At 38.9% G+C, this 17,689-nt stretch overlaps 1 protein-coding gene across 2 annotated transcripts in view; it reads left to right on the forward strand.

The window, feature by feature from the left end:
- The window catches only part of REEP3 (receptor accessory protein 3), a 43,578-nt gene that overhangs the window by 18,821 nt on the left and 7,068 nt on the right, over nt 1-17,689 (forward strand). For both annotated transcript variants that reach the window (XM_030030821.1, XM_041127353.1), the window contains 5 exons: nt 2,387-2,459; nt 6,743-6,819; nt 7,340-7,460; nt 8,777-8,890; nt 16,168-16,315. In XM_030030821.1, the coding sequence (XP_029886681.1) occupies nt 2,387-2,459; nt 6,743-6,819; nt 7,340-7,460; nt 8,777-8,890; nt 16,168-16,315 (533 nt within the window). The remainder of the gene's footprint in view (nt 1-2,386; nt 2,460-6,742; nt 6,820-7,339; nt 7,461-8,776; nt 8,891-16,167; nt 16,316-17,689) is intronic.

A 17,689-nucleotide genomic window follows, 5' to 3' on the forward strand; every position in this document is an offset into this window, starting at 1 on the left:
CTTCCTACCAAGCAGATGACTTCTGCCTACGTATCAGAGTGGTGCTTGGAAGATGGTGTATATCAAACTGACTGAATTCAAACTTACATTGATGCCTTGTATACTAGGAAAGTTCTGTGGTAGTCTGCAAATAACATCTTATAGAAGATGAAGACTCTTGGACTAGTTGCTTAAAAAAGAGTAAATTGGGCTACAAGTTCTTAGAATTCTTTCCTGGGTCTAACAGTAAAGCAAGGCTTGGTAGTGTCATGCAGTCTTGTGCAGCGGCTCTGTAGGTAGAACCACTTATTTAAAGCTACCTGACACAACTATAAAACCTTAAATTTTAGTTGATTATTTACTTTGGTAAACTTCAACCATTTGAGTTGAAATCTTACGTGCCAGATCTGTGTCCCAGGTGGATTCTTACTAACAACAAAAAAAAAAAAAGCATATGATGCATCTTCCTTTGCCTGTGAGAAGTTAAATTACTTAAGAGTTCTGAACTTTCGTAGAAGATATCTCTCTGGATATCCCTACAAGTGTATATTTCTGCCACATAACTGTCCTGAGCAAGTTTTAAGTGGTTGTTGTGGTTTGAGACCAGCTGGTAACAAAGCAGCACGAAGCCACTTGCTCACTGTCCTTCCCCTGTCCCCGGTGGGATGATGATGAGAAAATAAAAAGAAGCACTCGTGGGTTGAGACAAGGACAGGGAGGGATCACTCACCAATTATGGTCACGGGCAAAAGACAGGCTCAACTTGGGGAAAAAAACAAAATCAATTTAATTTACTACCAGTCAAATCAAAACAAGGATAATGGGAAGTAAAACCAAATCCTAAAACACCTTACCCCACACCTCCCTTCTTCCTGGGCACAGCTTCACTCCCAAATTCTCTACCTACCCCCCCCAGCAGTGCAGGGGGATGGGGAATGGGGATTGGGGTCAGTTCATCACATGTTGTCTCTGCCACTCCTTTTTCCTCAGGGGGAGGACTCCTCACTCTTCCCCAGCTCCAGTGTGGGGTCCCTCCCATGGGAGACAGTCTTCCACAAACTTCTCCAATGTGAGTCCTTCCCACGGGCTGCAGTCCTTCACTCACAGACTCCTCCAGCACAGGCTTTCCCATGCAGTCGTGGCCATCTTTGGGGGCATCCCCCTGCTCCAGCATGGGCTCCTCCCCAGACTGCAGGTGGGCATCTGCTCCCCCGCTCCCCTCCATGGGCTGCAGGGGGACAGCCTTCCATCTCACCACAAGCTGCAGGGGCATCCCCTCCTCTGGCATACCTCCTCCCCCTCCTTCTTCACTGACCTTGGTATCTGCACAGGGGTTCCTCTCACATTCCACTCCCCTCTCTGCTGCAGGTTTCCCCTCTTAAATCTGTTCTCCCAGAGGCGCTAAAGGGGCTCGGCCTTGGCCGGTGGTGGGTCCAGCTTGGAGCCAGGGAAGCTTCTAGCAGCTTCTCACAGGAACCACCCCTGCAGCCCCTCCCCTGCTACCAAAACCCCACCACACAAACCCAAAACAGTGATGCTGCAGAGATGTAGCCAGACTTGTCTGTAATTGCTGCTTTAGACCAACTGGAACTAAGGGTAGGCAATGGCTTGACTTTACAAAGTGTTAACAAGCTGGTGAAATAAAAGTACGGAGCTCTTGCATTTGTCAAGAAGATGGTGACTACTGCTGCTCAATTTCTCATAAAGAACTGTTCCACTAGTCTGTGGCCAAGACTTACTAGAAAATGCTGTGTTGTAACAAAGCTGTGTTAGAGCAGATCTTTTTTTCTGATCCTGCTCTCAGCTTGGCACCCTCTCACCCTGTTCTGCACCTTACTTTTGATGAATTTTAGCAGGTTGGCTGTCCGAGCAACACTGGATTAATTCCCACTTGCCTCCATTTCCATGTGTTGCTGTTGCAGAGTTCTAGCAAAAGGAGATGAAATTATGTAACTCATCTTGTTGTCTTAAAATTGCTTTTGAAGAATCTTCTGGTAATCTGATAAGAGTAGATGATTCTGAATACCTACCGATAGTTGTTAGAGGCTCTTTAAGTGTGATAGCACTATCACTGTGGAGGAAACAGTCTTTTGGTATGGACAGACTGCAGGACTGGTTTTACTTGTAGCTGAACCAGAAGAGCTACTAGTTTTACATTCTCTGTTAGAGGCAGTCTTCACAACTGTTCGTTGTCTTCAGGGCATACAGCCTTTTCTGTTCACGTTGCTCTATTTTTGTGTATTGTTAAACTTCCTCCAAGCAACCTATAATGCTGTGATTTTTTGTTTTTCAAGCTAGAGAACGGGATTTGTTTATAAAGTTGGCTGCATTGCTCTAACAGTGTATTGTCACTGTTTTGTTATATACAGTATAAGAGATGCTGAAAGGTCTTTTTATTTTCCAATAGGCTGGTGTTTGGGATGCTGTATCCTGCATACTACTCATACAAAGCTGTGAAGACAAAAAATGTGAAGGAATATGTAAGTTGCATTCCTTTTAATTGCTTAATTAAATGCCTCTGCTGACATAGAACTGTGAAATTTTCATTATGCAGTGCAATAAATCATATGAAAGCTTGATTTGACTATCTTGGTATTAGATACAATACCTGTGTGAATCTAGTGGTAATCCTGTGATTCTGTTTGGAGGGCTGAAATTAAGGTTTCTGAGACTTTTCATAGACTTCGCTGAAACGTGTCCAACACGCTATGCTGTATACAGATATTTTTAGGAGGATTTTTAAACATAAACCTTAAAGTGTTGGCTGCATTTCAGCGAATTGCCCAAAATAATGCACTTTGGGCAGGGGGTAGAAAAAAGGTTTCCTAATTCTGCCAACACCTGTAGCATAAGCAATGACAAATTGATTCTCAGTGACAACATGAACAGTAGCAGCAGTTTAATTATTGTATGGAGCTCAACAGGGGATTTGAAATCTATCTGAGAAAAGGGTAGCTCTGGTTAATCTATCATTTCTCAAAGAGGAGGAAAAAATGTAACCAGGGAAGGAAAAGATTTGGTGAAGGTGATGTGGGGGAAAGAAGCAGAACAGACAGAAGAGTAAGACAGAAAAAAACCACAATTACTGTAGTTACTGCAGTTTAGAATTAATCTGTGAAATTACTTACTTTTCAGTGTGAGCCATGACGATTACAACAAAAGTGTTACCCAGTTGCAGTCACAAGGAGCTTTGGTCACTGGGTTACTTCCTGGCTTTAAGAGGCAGCCTAATTTGATTTCAGCAGCTAACCTGTATTCTCTCCTGAACCTTGCTCTTAACTTGGCTGCCCAACTCAGATGGAGTCAGTGCCATCAGTTACTTTTAACTTGGCAGCCATAGCTGTGACCTAATGCTGCTGTCTGGATGTATGATGTCTCCGCGTTGTACTTGGTTGTAGTAGAATGCAGTAGCTGTCGTTCCTCCCCTTGTATATCTTGCATTTAATCTGATTGCTCCATCAAGGCTCTGAAGTGGACATCATATACTTCTTCTGGTTTCTGTATACAAGCTGATTAGAGCTTATTTGTCCTGCTAGAGCTAAGCTTCTGGGAGAAAAAAAATCATCAAAAATAAGAGAAGAATTTCCTCTGTCTCATGCTTACTTTACTATCTCAGAAAAGTATATAATGCAAAGAATTTATAATCTGCTTTTCTTCCCTGCTCTCTCAAAAGGGATCCAGAGGCTAAGTAGAGGGTAGCAGTTTCAAACTAATACAAGAAATCACTTTAATTTAAGAAGTTACCATTGCCTCTTGCAATATGTTTCCTAGGAAAAGAAAAGTAATGTTTGTAGAATGCTGAGATTTTGACTCTTACCTCAGTTGTCCAGTTAGCTATGACTGAGCTGTCTTTCTTGGGCATCCTTTTTTAGAGATGCCTGCCATTTACAGAAGACCTTTAGTGGGCCTGGAACCATATTTTTCCACCTGTGTATTTTCATTTAGTGTTAAAACACTGCTTTTCCCAGGTACCTGTGGTCTCTGAGCAGTCCCTGAACTTGCAGTTGCATACAAAATGTTCATGGGGCTGAAATGAATGAGACCCATCACAGTGACTTTTTTATGGGCAAGGAATGACATTGATTCATCAGTGAATTGCCACTCAATTGCTGGTTGGGTTGAGTGTCCAGTTAGATCTTAGGGATGATCCATGGTTTTCATCTTCCTAGCTGGGTCATTTTCTTTCACGGAGAGGGTGTAGGTTTACCTGCAGCCTTCCAAATGGCACAGCTCTGCTGCCAGTCATGTTATGGCCCAAGCACAGTTTCCTTTCCAGGGTTATGTGTGGCTCAGGAATCATCTGGTTTTGTTTGCTGGATTGCAAGAGCTTTGTAACAGTGAAATTTTTTACTTAGCTGCTGCTTCCACCAGTAAAAAAAAATAAACAAACAAAAAGTATAGACATCCTGACTTGCTCTGTAGGTCACGATGCATCGAATTGTTCAAAGATTATTTTGGTGGGGGGAAGTGTTGCTGCTGGTTTTGGTAATTTAAAAGACTTACAGACTTTAGTTCTAGAAATTAGGATCTGTGCCTTTGAGGAGATTTGTTTGTTCTTGTAATTACTCTGGTTTAATGGAGTTGACTAAGATCTTTGAGGATTTTTTATACTGTGTTACACCAAAGTGCTTGTAATAAGCATCTGAAATGTAGTTTATAAGTCTGAATGATCGGTCTTCTCAAATCCTGGCTTCAGAATCCTGACTTGAAAAGATATGCTTCAGCCAAAGCCAACAAAGATGAGCTTAACACTAGGATGGTAGAAAAAAAGCTCAACAAAACAAATCTGTAATCACCCTTTTAACATAAAAAGCAAAACTCAATCAAAGCTTCTGTAACTTCATCTTTAAGACTTAAGTAGATGATATTCTTCTGTGCAGTGTCAAATATGACCTTCTGTTTTTCCTGGGGTGTGGCTTTTTTTTGTTTCTGGTATGAAAACCACTGTAAGTCACTCAGATTCATTTGTCAAGGATACTTTTGGTACCTAATGCATTAGTTGTGTTAGAATATGATTTGACTTGTGTTTTTGAGAATCTTTGCCCAGACCTCAGCAGGACTCCTGGCAGATTTCATGTGCCCTTCTGCAGAGCATTTCTTACTGTTCCTAGCAGCCCAAGAGAAACTCTACTTCTACTGTTGTTCTTAATTGGTTAAATAGATGTTGATTAAAGAATGAATAGCCTGGATGAAATACATTGGAAAAAAATTGTCTTGCATGGCATCTTAAAAATTGCATTGCATCATGCTTAGGTTGATGGGGCAAGGGTGGATGTTGATTTTATTTTTATTCAGGTGTTGACTCTGGTTCATGGAAGGGTCACCAGTCTAAATGTCACATGGCCTGTCAGAGATGACTTTAGCTGTTGCGTTTGTCTTAGTTTATTCAAGCCTGAAATAATCTAAATCCTCTGAGAGATTGAAGAATGTCATCACATGACTGAGTTTCTCTTCAAATTGAAATGCAGAAAGGCATTTAAGGGTCTCAAGTTGTGACAAAGGGAGTGGTTTTAAAGCATAATGCACAGCTGTGAAATAGGCAGCAGTATAGCATTAGTTTTTGAGTACTTATTTAAGTCCACTTCAAAAAAAGATTGCTTTAAAAGTGAAGATTAAATCTGAGCTACATCCTCCATAGGAACGCATATATATTGCTCCTTTTGAAAGAGGGTATCATGAATTTAGGACTCGCACTAGTGTCTAATAAATGTGGTGTTAATGCTTTGTAGGTATACTGGAAGAGTTAGTAGTCTGTATATCGCAAATGAAATAAGGTTACTGCATCTGGTTTCGGGTGATGCTTTTTCTTCTCTTTTCTGTCTTTTTTTAAACTGTTTTGGTTTTTTCTAGCATAGATAGCGTTGAAATTTAAAGAACGTGGGCATTCCGTTAGTATGAATAACCAGTGGTGATTTGCACTGACCTATTTTGGAAATATATTGCATTTGGCCACTGATATCTTAGAGAAGACAAATGCATGGAACTACTTCTATAATAGTTATTCTAAAAGACATAATCAGTTTAGACAACCAAATTTGAACAAATGTTCAAGAAAAATGAGCAATTTAGTTAACTATTAGAAAACAGAACTAAAACCTGTATTTTAACAGTATTGTCTGATTTCAAAACAATGATGTATAGTGTAAATCTTAAACAAAACAAAAAGTAGATAGACGTAAACCCCTGAAGCATTAAGATGCTTACATGTGAGCTCTTTTATTCACAAGAATTTTATGGTTCTTGGCATATACATAGAATTAAATTAGAACTTAACTGCAAAGTATAGCTGAATAACATATATTGTGAAATGATAGCAAGGGCTACCTGACTTACTAATGCTGACTTTTGTGTGTGTGGTATGAACATATGGATGAGTGTGGAAGAGAATGAAATATTCTTTAGTGCTAGAGTGGGAACTGCACTTCATACTTAACGATAATCTACTGACTCTTTGCAGTGTTTTTTTCTTATCACTAAAGCTTTCTAGAGGCAGAATCAAATCTGTGAAGCCAGCCTAGGTGAGGTTGTGACCCTGGTGACCCAGCCATTTCACTTACCTTGTTGCAGCCGCCACCAGTTCTACTTAAGAACAGAAAAACCCTTAGAACCTTCATATAATTTCACTTGAAACCTGGTTGAGGCAGACTTGAGGTGCTGTCGAGTGTATTGCTTTGACAGTTCTGAACTGACTGTATGGTGTACAGTGTATTCTGTGTAAAGCTAAAATCAAAATTCTTGCTGAAGATGGTGTTTTAATTTTCAGGTTCGCTGGATGATGTATTGGATTGTGTTTGCTCTTTATACAGTTACTGAAACAATAACTGACCTAACAGTCTCTTGGTAAGACCCTGCTTTTTATGATCTCTGAAGGAAACTATATTTGTTTCTGATGTTCTTTGATTTGTAAAGATGTAATTTTTATAAAGAAGTTGTGTTTGCTGATAGCCCTTTTCTTTCAGGAAAAGATCTCAGTGTATGTGAAGAAAAACATCTGGTTTCAAGCTTGCTGTACACTGTCACTGGGAGTAGGGACTGTAAAACCTGCACTTTTGTGGTAGAAACTGAATAGGGGAATGGAACTCTTAAAGCGATGAACTATAATTTCTCTGTGCAGGAATGTATAACACAAAGCAAGTATATTAACTGTTTCAATTTGTTAAATGACAGTACAGTCAATTAAAAAATTAAATCCATAGGTCTAACTTGTTCAATTTTTGTCTAATGCAACTTCTTGTATGTGAAGAATCCTGTATGCTAATATGTAATTGTGTTTTTTGAAGAGAGATCTTAATGATGATTAGTTACTGTGCATTTTCTTCCTGCAGTTGTTGATTTCATGCAACCTTTAACTTGTCTGTAGGTTTCCACTGTACTATGAACTGAAGATAGCTTTTGTTATTTGGCTCCTTTCCCCATATACTAGAGGGGCAAGTTTAATCTACAGAAAATTTCTCCACCCGCTTCTTTCTTCTAAAGAAAGGGTAAGAAATAATTTCTTATGTTTTTAATACCTAACAGGGAAATACCGTATGCTGAAATACTAACTGTTGCTAGATACATGATAAAAGCAGTTACTGGTTTACCAGTCAGCATGAACTTGGACTAGCAAGAGGCAAGTGCATATGACTCTCCATATATATGGTTCCGTTTAACTTGCATGAGCAGACAATGTACTACTTTGTATTGAGATGAGATAGCTTGGCGTTCTCTGGTCTACTTAAGTAGTGCACTCTGTGGAGTCCAGTTGAGTGAAAGTGATGCAGTTTGACTTTCTACCTGAAGAACATGTGCAGTACTCTGTGCAGAAGCATGAATGCTGTTTCAGCAACAGCTCTTCACGTTACTGTTTTTTCTAGCTTAACTTAGTAATAAAACTTCTCAGGACGAATGACATCAATGACTTTTCTGGTGTGCAAACTGACAGGATAAGAGGAGAGACTTTCTGCTGAGGTTTAAGGGAAGACCAGTCTGCAACAGAAAACACCCAAACAGAAAATAGCTAAAGGATATTTAGCTTTAGCTAAAGTATGACAGGACCACAGATCTGCTTAGCTCTTTTTCATTATCCTGTTTGGATGTGTGGAAAGAGTGATTAGCAAAGGTGTGAAGACTACCACTGAAAAAACCTCACAGTACAGAAAATAGCATTCATAAAGGTCAGTGCTGGGCTTGGCCTTTATTAGGCAAAACAGGTAGCTGACATCATGTCCACTGATGTGAACAGTAAGGTCATCTTGACCTTCTGAAGGTTGAACTGTAAACCATTTGCAACTTCTATAAGCTAAAGGGCTTTTTCCCTGTAGTCTGTTAGCTGTTGTGAACTACCTTGAAGCCTTTATCTCCAACTCCAAGCATTTACCACAGCTGGGGATAAATGTCATGACTGTATTGTCCTTGGTGCTTGACTATGTCAAAGCTCTGGCTTCAGGAGTTCTTTGTGAGCTGACTCTACCTTTCTAAGGAGCTCTCGGATTTCATCTTAAGCATGTTATTTCTTGAGCAGCTTTTGTCTGACAAGTTAAGCTTACTCTCTGTAAGGAACTTGCTATGTAGCTGCAATGTTTGAGCTGGACAAAAGTGATCTATTTTATCTTCTTGTTTGACCAGACATAATCCTTTTTTAAATGAGAGAGTGTAAGTGAATGGAACATCAGTATACGACAGCAAGAGAAATTGTCCCATTAAATATTTTCTTAAAGATTTCTTCTGTTTTCCTTTATTGGTGGAAAAATAATACTGTGGGGTAATGTGACTTTTGTGCACAGCCCTCTAAAATTTAAGTGTGTTTTGCTTTTAGGAGATTGACGAGTACATCATACAAGCCAAAGAAAGAGGCTATGAAACCATGGTGAATTTTGGAAGGCAAGGGTTGAATTTGGCAGCAACTGCTGCAGTGACAGCAGCTGTAAAGGTAACTTTTTGCTTGCATTAATTGCTTTTGTCCTTGATATAGAACAGTGTAATTGTACTGAGCATTTGCCTTTCCTAAACAAAAAGATTAATTCTGCAAATGTATTGAAAACCTCGAATGCAATTTAAGGATTGCAGCCCTCTAGTCGTTCTCATACTATGTTTGTTTAAGATGACTTGTAGTTATTTCTTGGATGGGGGTCAGTTTACTGTAATTCAAAAGATACCATGCAGTTTTCTGTGCAGGCTTTTGGTAAAGATGACTGTTTCTTTTCTGTCTCTGTTGTGCTTTCTTGTTGGTAAACAAACTGTTTAAAGGACTTCTGGCTTTTCTGGTGTTTTTCTTCAATCAACTTGAGGTAACTCCACATATGAAGTAAAGCATGAAAGATTACTACCACAGATAAAAGTTATCTTGACACAATTAACTTGATTGCAACTTCTCAATTGAATTATTGAATTAATACACTAAGCATAAGCTTGCAGTTTGCTGTTTAGCATACTCTTGCTTTGTCATGAAATTTGCATTAAATCGTGAAGTAACTTGTGATTGTTCCTGAATTACGTTCCTACAAAACTCATGACCTTCAGTTGAATTTCAGAGGGTTCTAGGTCTAGGAAAACAAAATACAAGCTTATAAGTAAGATTCTAAGCAACTTGTGGCCCACCAAAAGGAGTATAACTTTAGGGAATGTGTATCCTGCGTAACAGTCATTTAAACCAAAACACAAGAAGAAGTATGGAAAGAAAGATATGTATGTCCTAGTTAAATGATTGTTTTTTAAGATGATCAGGATTAATTTTTTCCTGGGAATAAATGAAACTGCTGTGTTCATAGTAACACGACTGAAAACGTGAACACTGTTATTAGATAACAGAAAGCAATGTAGAGATCCCTGGCTGTCAAAGTTAAGTAGGTACAGCTAGCATTTAAACTTAAATTTCCGTGCTTGTGTGTGAACTTCTTGCTTTATAAATCAAAGACATTTCTAAAAACTACACTTTCAAATGATATCTCAAAAAGGTTTGGAAAAAGTCATGCATATCTTGTTTGTTCATTTTCTGTCTTTTTAAAGATATATGTGGGTGATAGTGTAGAAAATATCACTTTCTGTTTTAAAATATGGATGTAATGAGCCTACAATACTGAGAGTGTGATTCAGTTTCTTATTCAAATTCTTAGTATTGCCTTGAGGCATGAAATAATTTAAAATGAAATAGAGTACATCTCTAAAGGAATGAAAGTATTAGAGTGAAAACAGGTTATTTAAAAAACCCAAACAAACCCAACAAACAAAACCTCAAAGTACTCTACTGGGAAAAAGTTTAAGAACTATGCTAAATGCTAAAATGCAAATTCTTTGCCAAACAGCAAATGATGATTTATTACAAGTGCACCTGTAATGATGCTTATGCTGTGTGTGTTTTCCTTAAGCCTGGCTGGCTGGCTAAGGTTGGATATTTCCTTGTTAATCCTTATGGTGCTACAGAAATATTGTAAAATAAATAACACAAATATCTCGTCCCACTTCTGAAATAATGAATAACTTTTTCCTGAATGTCTGTGTTTTAGATTTCATTGCTATTCAGCTGTGACTGGCAAGATGCCTGCTCTATTTGTTAAAACTTGTTAAACATGCTCATGAATATTTGTACAGAATTAGTTCAGTGAGATGAGATGCTTGGGCCAAACAACCACCACAATACCAAAGACGTAAAATAGACGTGATTTTTAAACAGTATGAAAGGGGAGACTCTCTGAAAATCTTTATTTTGGCATGTTAAACCTCTCTTCAGTTTCTCATTCCAAAAAGCTGAGTGTGACTGCTCCATGCAAGCAAATGGAGACAATGCATGTGTTCTTGATTTTGTTCCCTGTTTTTCAAAAGTTGATGGCTGCCTCCAGCAGGTGAAAAGATTAGCCCTTCATCATGAGCTGGTGGAGCATGCTATAGGATTTCACGAATGGAATCCTATTAGTGGGATCAGTTTTGATGGGAAGGAGACACACTTTCATCACTTTTTTTTTTTTTTTTTTTAAGGAGCAGGCATGCTTATTCTGACATATCAGATCTCAAATTAGGAGTTGAGAATGTGGGAGGTTAAACACAAGAGGAGGTCCAAAGAAAGCTTCTGTTCACTAAAGTGTCCAAGCAGAAGCCATTATGATGTCTGCTTATGCTGACTTTAGGAGGGTGGTAAAATTGGTTGGAAACTCTGGAATATTTTCAAGATCAAGGGTAGGAAAGAGCGGTTTTCTCCAAAGGCTGTCAAAGGAATAGGGGATTAGTATTAAAAGGCTAGTTGGCTGTGGGAAGGCTGGAGCAGCCAGCCAGGTCAGTCTACTGAAATCTGGCATAGCTATAGTGGAGCGGGTTTAGATCTAAGTTGAAATGTAGTTGGCAGGAGTCATGGCTTATCGCTTACATTTCTATACTGGTATTTTTACCTGGTACTAGTTAGCCACTGTTCATATAAAATCTAGTGTTTCAAAACCTGCTAAATAGCATACATTAGCAAAATAAATTGTGTAACTTAAATTAACATGGCAGAAAATAAATCTTTGTAAAATTCTGATTTCAGGAAACTTAGAGATGTAGAAGTCAACCTAGATCATATTTCAGTTTACTAAAAAATTTTTCTTTGGGGTATAAAAGAATTGGCAACAAGATGGCTTTAATGATAGGAAGGTTGTTGGAACTCTTTCAGCTCAATAGTATATGGATTTGTGGAAATTATATCCACAACACTAAGTTCCACTGATATATCTTGTATTTTGATGCATCTTCTTTCCAGATCCTCTGAGATGCTGGTTACCTGTAAGTTCCAATTTTTGCCATCACATAAATTCTGACTTCTCAAGCTACTAGTGAAAACTTGTTTCTATATCACCATGTGCGGGACGGCTGCGGAGTAAGCTGTGAAATGCACTTCTTTATGAGGTCACAGAAATATTGTTCATTTGTAAGGTATTATATGGTGCTGATAATAATAGTAATAATAATAATATTTTGAGGGACGTGTTTCTGTGTGTCTTTTAGTCATCCTGAATCTGCTGCCTCTTTGCTGGTTGAATATTATTCTAATGGCCTTGTTCAGATTCCCCTTCTTCCCACTCAGGGCATGGCAGAGGAAGGAGGTATCTTGCAGCCAGCTGTGGCATACAGCCAGTATTACTATAAGCTGCTCAGCTCAACAGCAATATTGCTTTCATCCCTCCTCGCTGCTGGGACTGCCTGGCATGCTGCAGGGGTCGTTCATGGGACAGCAGTCCCTCTCCAGGTTGAGAGGGAATAGAAGTCATTCCCTGTCAGCCTAGATTGGATCAGGGAGAGAACAGCTGAGAATGTGGGTGCTGCACACTGCAGCTCTGCAGCCACAAAGCTCCAAGCAGCTCTGTGGATGCAGAGTCCATTAAGAACTTGTCCAATGAAGGCAAGCAGCTTTATTCAGTGATCCTGAGGGGGTGCAAGTCCAATTTAAACAACAACAACAAAAAATCCCTGAGGCAGACATACTGTGTGGTATCTGTTTACAGCAACTTCCCTGGGTTAAGTATATAGACTGTAAAAATATGTGCTTAATAACATTTCATATATGAGGGTCAGCTGATGAGACAGCATACTAATAGCTTACTAGAGTCTGAGTTGTCTCAAAAGGAGTCCCTTAAGTAGGCTGTATTTATCAAAAACTGCATTTAGAAACCTATTACAACTTTACTGTTTCAGATTGGTCACTGGTAATGAATGGGGTGTCTGAAAAGTGCTTAATGTGTTTTAGGAACTACTATTGAATAAATAAGCAAACTCATTCTTTAAGACTTGCATTTTCTTTAAGACAACACAAACTTCACAGTTCATCCCTCATCAACATTTGCTGACATAGAAATTTGAGCACTGAAGTTGTTCTGTGCTTTTTTGCCTGCATTGTAATTGTAAATGTGTGTGTCTCAATCTTTTGTGGTGTAATTTAGTTGGCAGCCTCTGGGCTGGATGCAGAGTGCTGTATTTCTTCCTTACTGGTAGGATCTGTTGAAATAATGATACACCAGTGCAGGTGTGGCAACTGCTCTGCCATCTTCTTGTGAGCAGCATCTTGGGGCTGTGTGTATGGCTGGGGAGAGGTGACGACTGTTGCCATACCTATGGCATGAGTGTGCAAGTAGGAGATCCCCCATCAGCTCCACCTGCAATTGGATTGCTCTGCCTTCTGTTTTGCGGGCAAACATCTTGCTTTCAAGCTGTGGCTAGTAACTGTCTGAACTTTCAAACAAGTTATCAAAGCTGTTAATGCATTAATAGTCTAAATGTGAATGTTACTCTCATTTCCTGCAGTAGAGAGTATTTAATATTTTTCAGCCAGACTTTACTCTGAGCTGATAGTAATTCAGATTCTCACAGAATGCTTTATTTTGGCAGAAAGCATTTACCTGCTTCTTTCAGGCATGGGGGGGATAGAAGAATCTTCCTAAATATTAAGCGCTGTATGAGCACAGTGATGTGGGTTTTTTTAAATATAATTAAAAAACCCACACCCACACAGAACACCTTGAAATTTGTTCTCCAATTAGTCTATGCAGTGGTGTGAAGTGAAAATCAATCTTGATTTTGGTAAGACTGGATCTTCCTAGGGGTGGGTTGAAGGCTGCATTCAGGCAGGAGACTGGGGAGACTGTAGGGAGTATAGGGTTAATAGAATGTATGACCATGACTGTGCAGTACAGCAGTGGTTGTGCAGCCCTTGTTCCTACTATGACTCGCAGGCATATGTGCTGCATCTCTTATTTGTATATGTATCCTTTCAAACTTCTTAGTATTTGCTGTGTGTAACTTGAGTAAAACTTTCCATCTTGGCAAGTAGTTTTGGAATGAAGGGCCTGTTCTATGAGTCTGTTATGTCCTCCCTGAATGATGCAGTGCTCCACAGGAGCTCTAGCCTCATCAAGCGTGCTGTTTGGTTAAGGGCACAATGTTATTTTATGTCATATAGTTGACTTTTTTCCCCTTTTGAAAAACAAAATTCAGTATCCAAAAGCTGCAGTGAAAAATAAGGTTGAACATTCCCAGCTTGGATCTAGTTCTCTGTATCTACAATGGAATAGGTAATACAGGCTTGTAATGTGAATTCTTCTTAGCATGTTAGTTTTTATAATCTTAATTACATTATCTTGTACAATTTTCAAATGTCTTTCTGTAGTATATCACATGATGAATGAATTTGCTGTGCAACTGTTAAGCAAGTGTGTCTCTCTATAGTTTTGCTTCTGGCCAAATCCAGCTTCTGTCACTATTTTGTAGTCGATTCTGTCCACACTTGGTGCGTTGAGTTGTACTGAATTTATATAGGTTCTGCTGAGAACCAACCAGGTCCATTTTATGCATTCGTCAGTGTTCAGTGATTGAGACTTGAGTCCATCTCTTCAAGCAATGGTCGCAGACTGATCACCAGTCTTACGTGTTGTATCAGATACTGTAAGCTGTTACTTGTCAAAAGAAGCAGTCCTGTCTCTCCAGTTCTCTTCTTTTCTCTGGTGTCCTAGCAGCTGACTCTAAGTTCTCAGGCATAGCTGGTTCCTGATTCGGTTTACTGTGCAAATACTTTTCAATCCAAGAAGTGGAGTGGTGGAAAGGCAGGATTCCTGCCTTAAGGCAGGACAGACCTACCTTAAATCAGCCGTTTTAGGGAATAAAATTAACTTCAGAATTTCTGCGGTAGTACTGTACAGACTGTACAGTGTCCGTAGTGCATTTTAACTCAAAGGCAAGCCATAATTGTGTTCTTGAGAACTGTCAGTCATCCTACTTCTACTTCTCCCATAAGAAACCCTTTCTTTGTTGTCATTTAATGGCAATGTATGAATGGTGGTGTAAAAATTAAAATAGGTGGTTCTTGCCTGTGTAGCGCGCTTAGTTTTGCATGCTGTACTAATGACTAGTCATTAGAAAATGAATATTAGGTTTCAGCCACTCTTCCCCCCCCCCGCCTTAGTAGCTGTGCAAGCTTAAGGAGTATCGCTCTACTGTCTCTTCACTTTACATGGCTATTTTTAACATGGGATAATTTAGCATGCTGGTCTACCATCTGCCAACAGTTGTTGCCGTGAGAGTGGGAACAAATGGCTGTGGCCAGTGGTGCAAGAACTGTCTTGTGCTGTTGCAGAGAAAGGTGTGTGGAATTGTACCCAGATTTCTGCTACTGCTAGCTAACATAATGCTCAAATGAGGAATTGTACTTAAAAGCTTCATTTGTAAGAATGAAACAAAGCCTTGAACCTTTGCTTGAAGTGGGATTCATGCACAGCATTGTCAACCTTCCTCTGAAACGTGGTTTTTGGTTTGTTTTTTTTTTTTTTGGCTCATATGACAGAGAGGGAAGAATTAAATGTTATTTTAACATGACATTTCAGTAATGTGCTTGTTCTTTTAGTTGCTTATACAGTAAATTAACCTTCAATGTTTTAATAATGGTATCATCTGATGTAAGATGGAAGAGCTTCTTGACGACCCTTCTTTCCAAAGGGGAACTTTCTATATGTCCCATGTAGAAAAGATGTAAAGACAATCAGAGAAGGAATACTAATGTTCAAATGTGATCAACTCTCCTTATATGTAGCATTAGATTTTGGGTTGGTATTATGTCAGTAAAGCTATGTTAGTAAGAGAACCTGCTAGCCTGTAATCCAGGCAAAGACCTCTTTGGTTTGTGGCTTCAAGTTTCTGTCAACTAGAGCTTTTGTAGTGCTGCCAGTTTCTCGGTTGCTGGAGTTAATGTTAGAGAGTGTATTTTTAACACTTTTTTCCTTTCTTAGGTATATTCAAATTTGTGGAGGGTAAAATATAAAATAGCAGAAATCTTTATTTTAAACCACATGTTTTAAAATGGAAGAGTTAAATCCACTGTCATGTTACCTAGCACTGCTAGAGGAAACACTGTGTTTGTAGTGAATTGAGTATTTATGATGTTGGTTTTTTTTTTCTTTTAAACACTTCCCCTCACCTGAAAAGCCTTTTTTTTTTTTTTTCCCCTCAGATTAAAGGAGTGAAATGAGACATTTGTAATGAAACTGCTAGCTTATCTGTAACTTTTTCGTGTAGGAGCAATATACAGTTAAGCTTGGGTAAAAGCAATACTTAAAGCAAATGTTAATCTACCGCATGCTTATGTTCAGTGAATTTTGTAGTGCAACAGGGAAGCATGGGCTTAAACATCTTAACTCAACTTGAACAGCAAAGTTAAACCTCTGCTTTGTTTTCAAAGATACTGTTGTTGTATTTCAGAGTCAAGGTGCGATAACTGAGAAACTGAGAAGTTTCAGTATGCATGATTTGACTACTATACAAGGAGATGAGCCAGTAGGACAGAGACCCTATCAGACATTACCAGAAGCAAAAAAGAAAACCAGAGCCTCAGCAAGTGAATCTTCAGGTAAGTATTGTATTTTTTTCTAGCTAAAAGAACAATTCACTGAAGACAGAAGTGGGAAAGCAGAAATACATTTACCCCATTTAGAAATGGAAAAGGCCTCAAAGAATTCCAGTACACTTGAATAGAGTTGACTCGAGCAAGCTATATTATGACAGTTGAGAAATCCTCCCTGAATTATTTTATTCTCTGAGCCACTAACAGTGTAGTCATACTGTACTCACTCCTATCTTTGGCAAGGAATTCTTGTTGCTAATTGGCAAAGTAAAGCTTAATTGGAGGTAAAAAAAAAAGTGATTAAGTGGTGTTTCTGTGACAAATATACAAAAATGACAAAAATGAAAAAATAAACATGAAAATTTATGGAAGCTCAATAAATAGGAAGAGAAAATTAATGGAAGTGAATTCAGTAGGTCTGTAACAATAGTTGAAAATGTAAAATTGCTTGTGGTGATAGGAGTAATGCAGGCATTAAGTTGCTGTAATGGACTGATGCACATCAACACTCAGAAGATGGTGTGTGGTGACCAATATATGTTTTTGCTGAGATATAGTTATTATTAGTAGTGTTTATTATTGTCACTTTGCTCTTGAGCCTATGGTTCTTGAAGGAAGGTTTCAGTGGAATGCTGTCAATTGCACCTTTTTAAATGGTGAGGCTACATTGTGAAGTAGTTATTTGCCACAAAAGAAATAGCTCTGGTCTATTTCTTTTCACCTAAGCCTGTCATTTCTTCTCTTTCCTCCATTTTTGGGGAGGGGTGGTGCTTGTGGAGTACAAGGAATTCCAGGAATCGGGTGTTTCTGAGGAATAAATGGCCACCTGAATGGCCCTAAGCTGAATTGCTAATTGAGCCCAGAAGGTATCCTGCGCAGGTCAGTGTAAAGACAGGGGGGGTACTGGCCAGAGAGAAAGCTCATGGATTCATCAAGAGTTGCATTAGGGATGATGTCACTGCAGTTCTTGTGCAGGGACTGTTCCTCAGTAGGAGAGCATTAGTTATCTATCTGAAACAGCTTGAAAATGCTCAAAATTCCATTTAAAAAAAAATTACTCGGGTACAGTTTGTACTGTGTAAATAACCACTGATTGTGAGATTCAATCTCACATGTCAAAATGCTTTCTTAGAGCTAGTTTAACTTAATTGTTCCTACTTCTGGACCCAAATCTAGTGTACACCTCTTCTGTTTTCTTTGAACTTTCTTTGGCATTAGATTTAAAAAAAGAACAAACCACGGATAGAGTTAGGAATGCTACATAGCAATATTTAGTTGCACTTAGCGGGATGTTATTTTTTGTGATCTGAGCTTGGGAGTTCCTGTGCAAATTAGTTGAAAAGACCTAGTTGTAGAAGGATATTGATCATAGGATGACTG

The sequence above is a fragment of the Aquila chrysaetos genome, chromosome 11 (genome assembly GCF_900496995.4).
Source record: "Aquila chrysaetos chrysaetos chromosome 11, bAquChr1.4, whole genome shotgun sequence".
Classification (NCBI taxonomy): Eukaryota; Metazoa; Chordata; class Aves; order Accipitriformes; family Accipitridae; genus Aquila; species Aquila chrysaetos.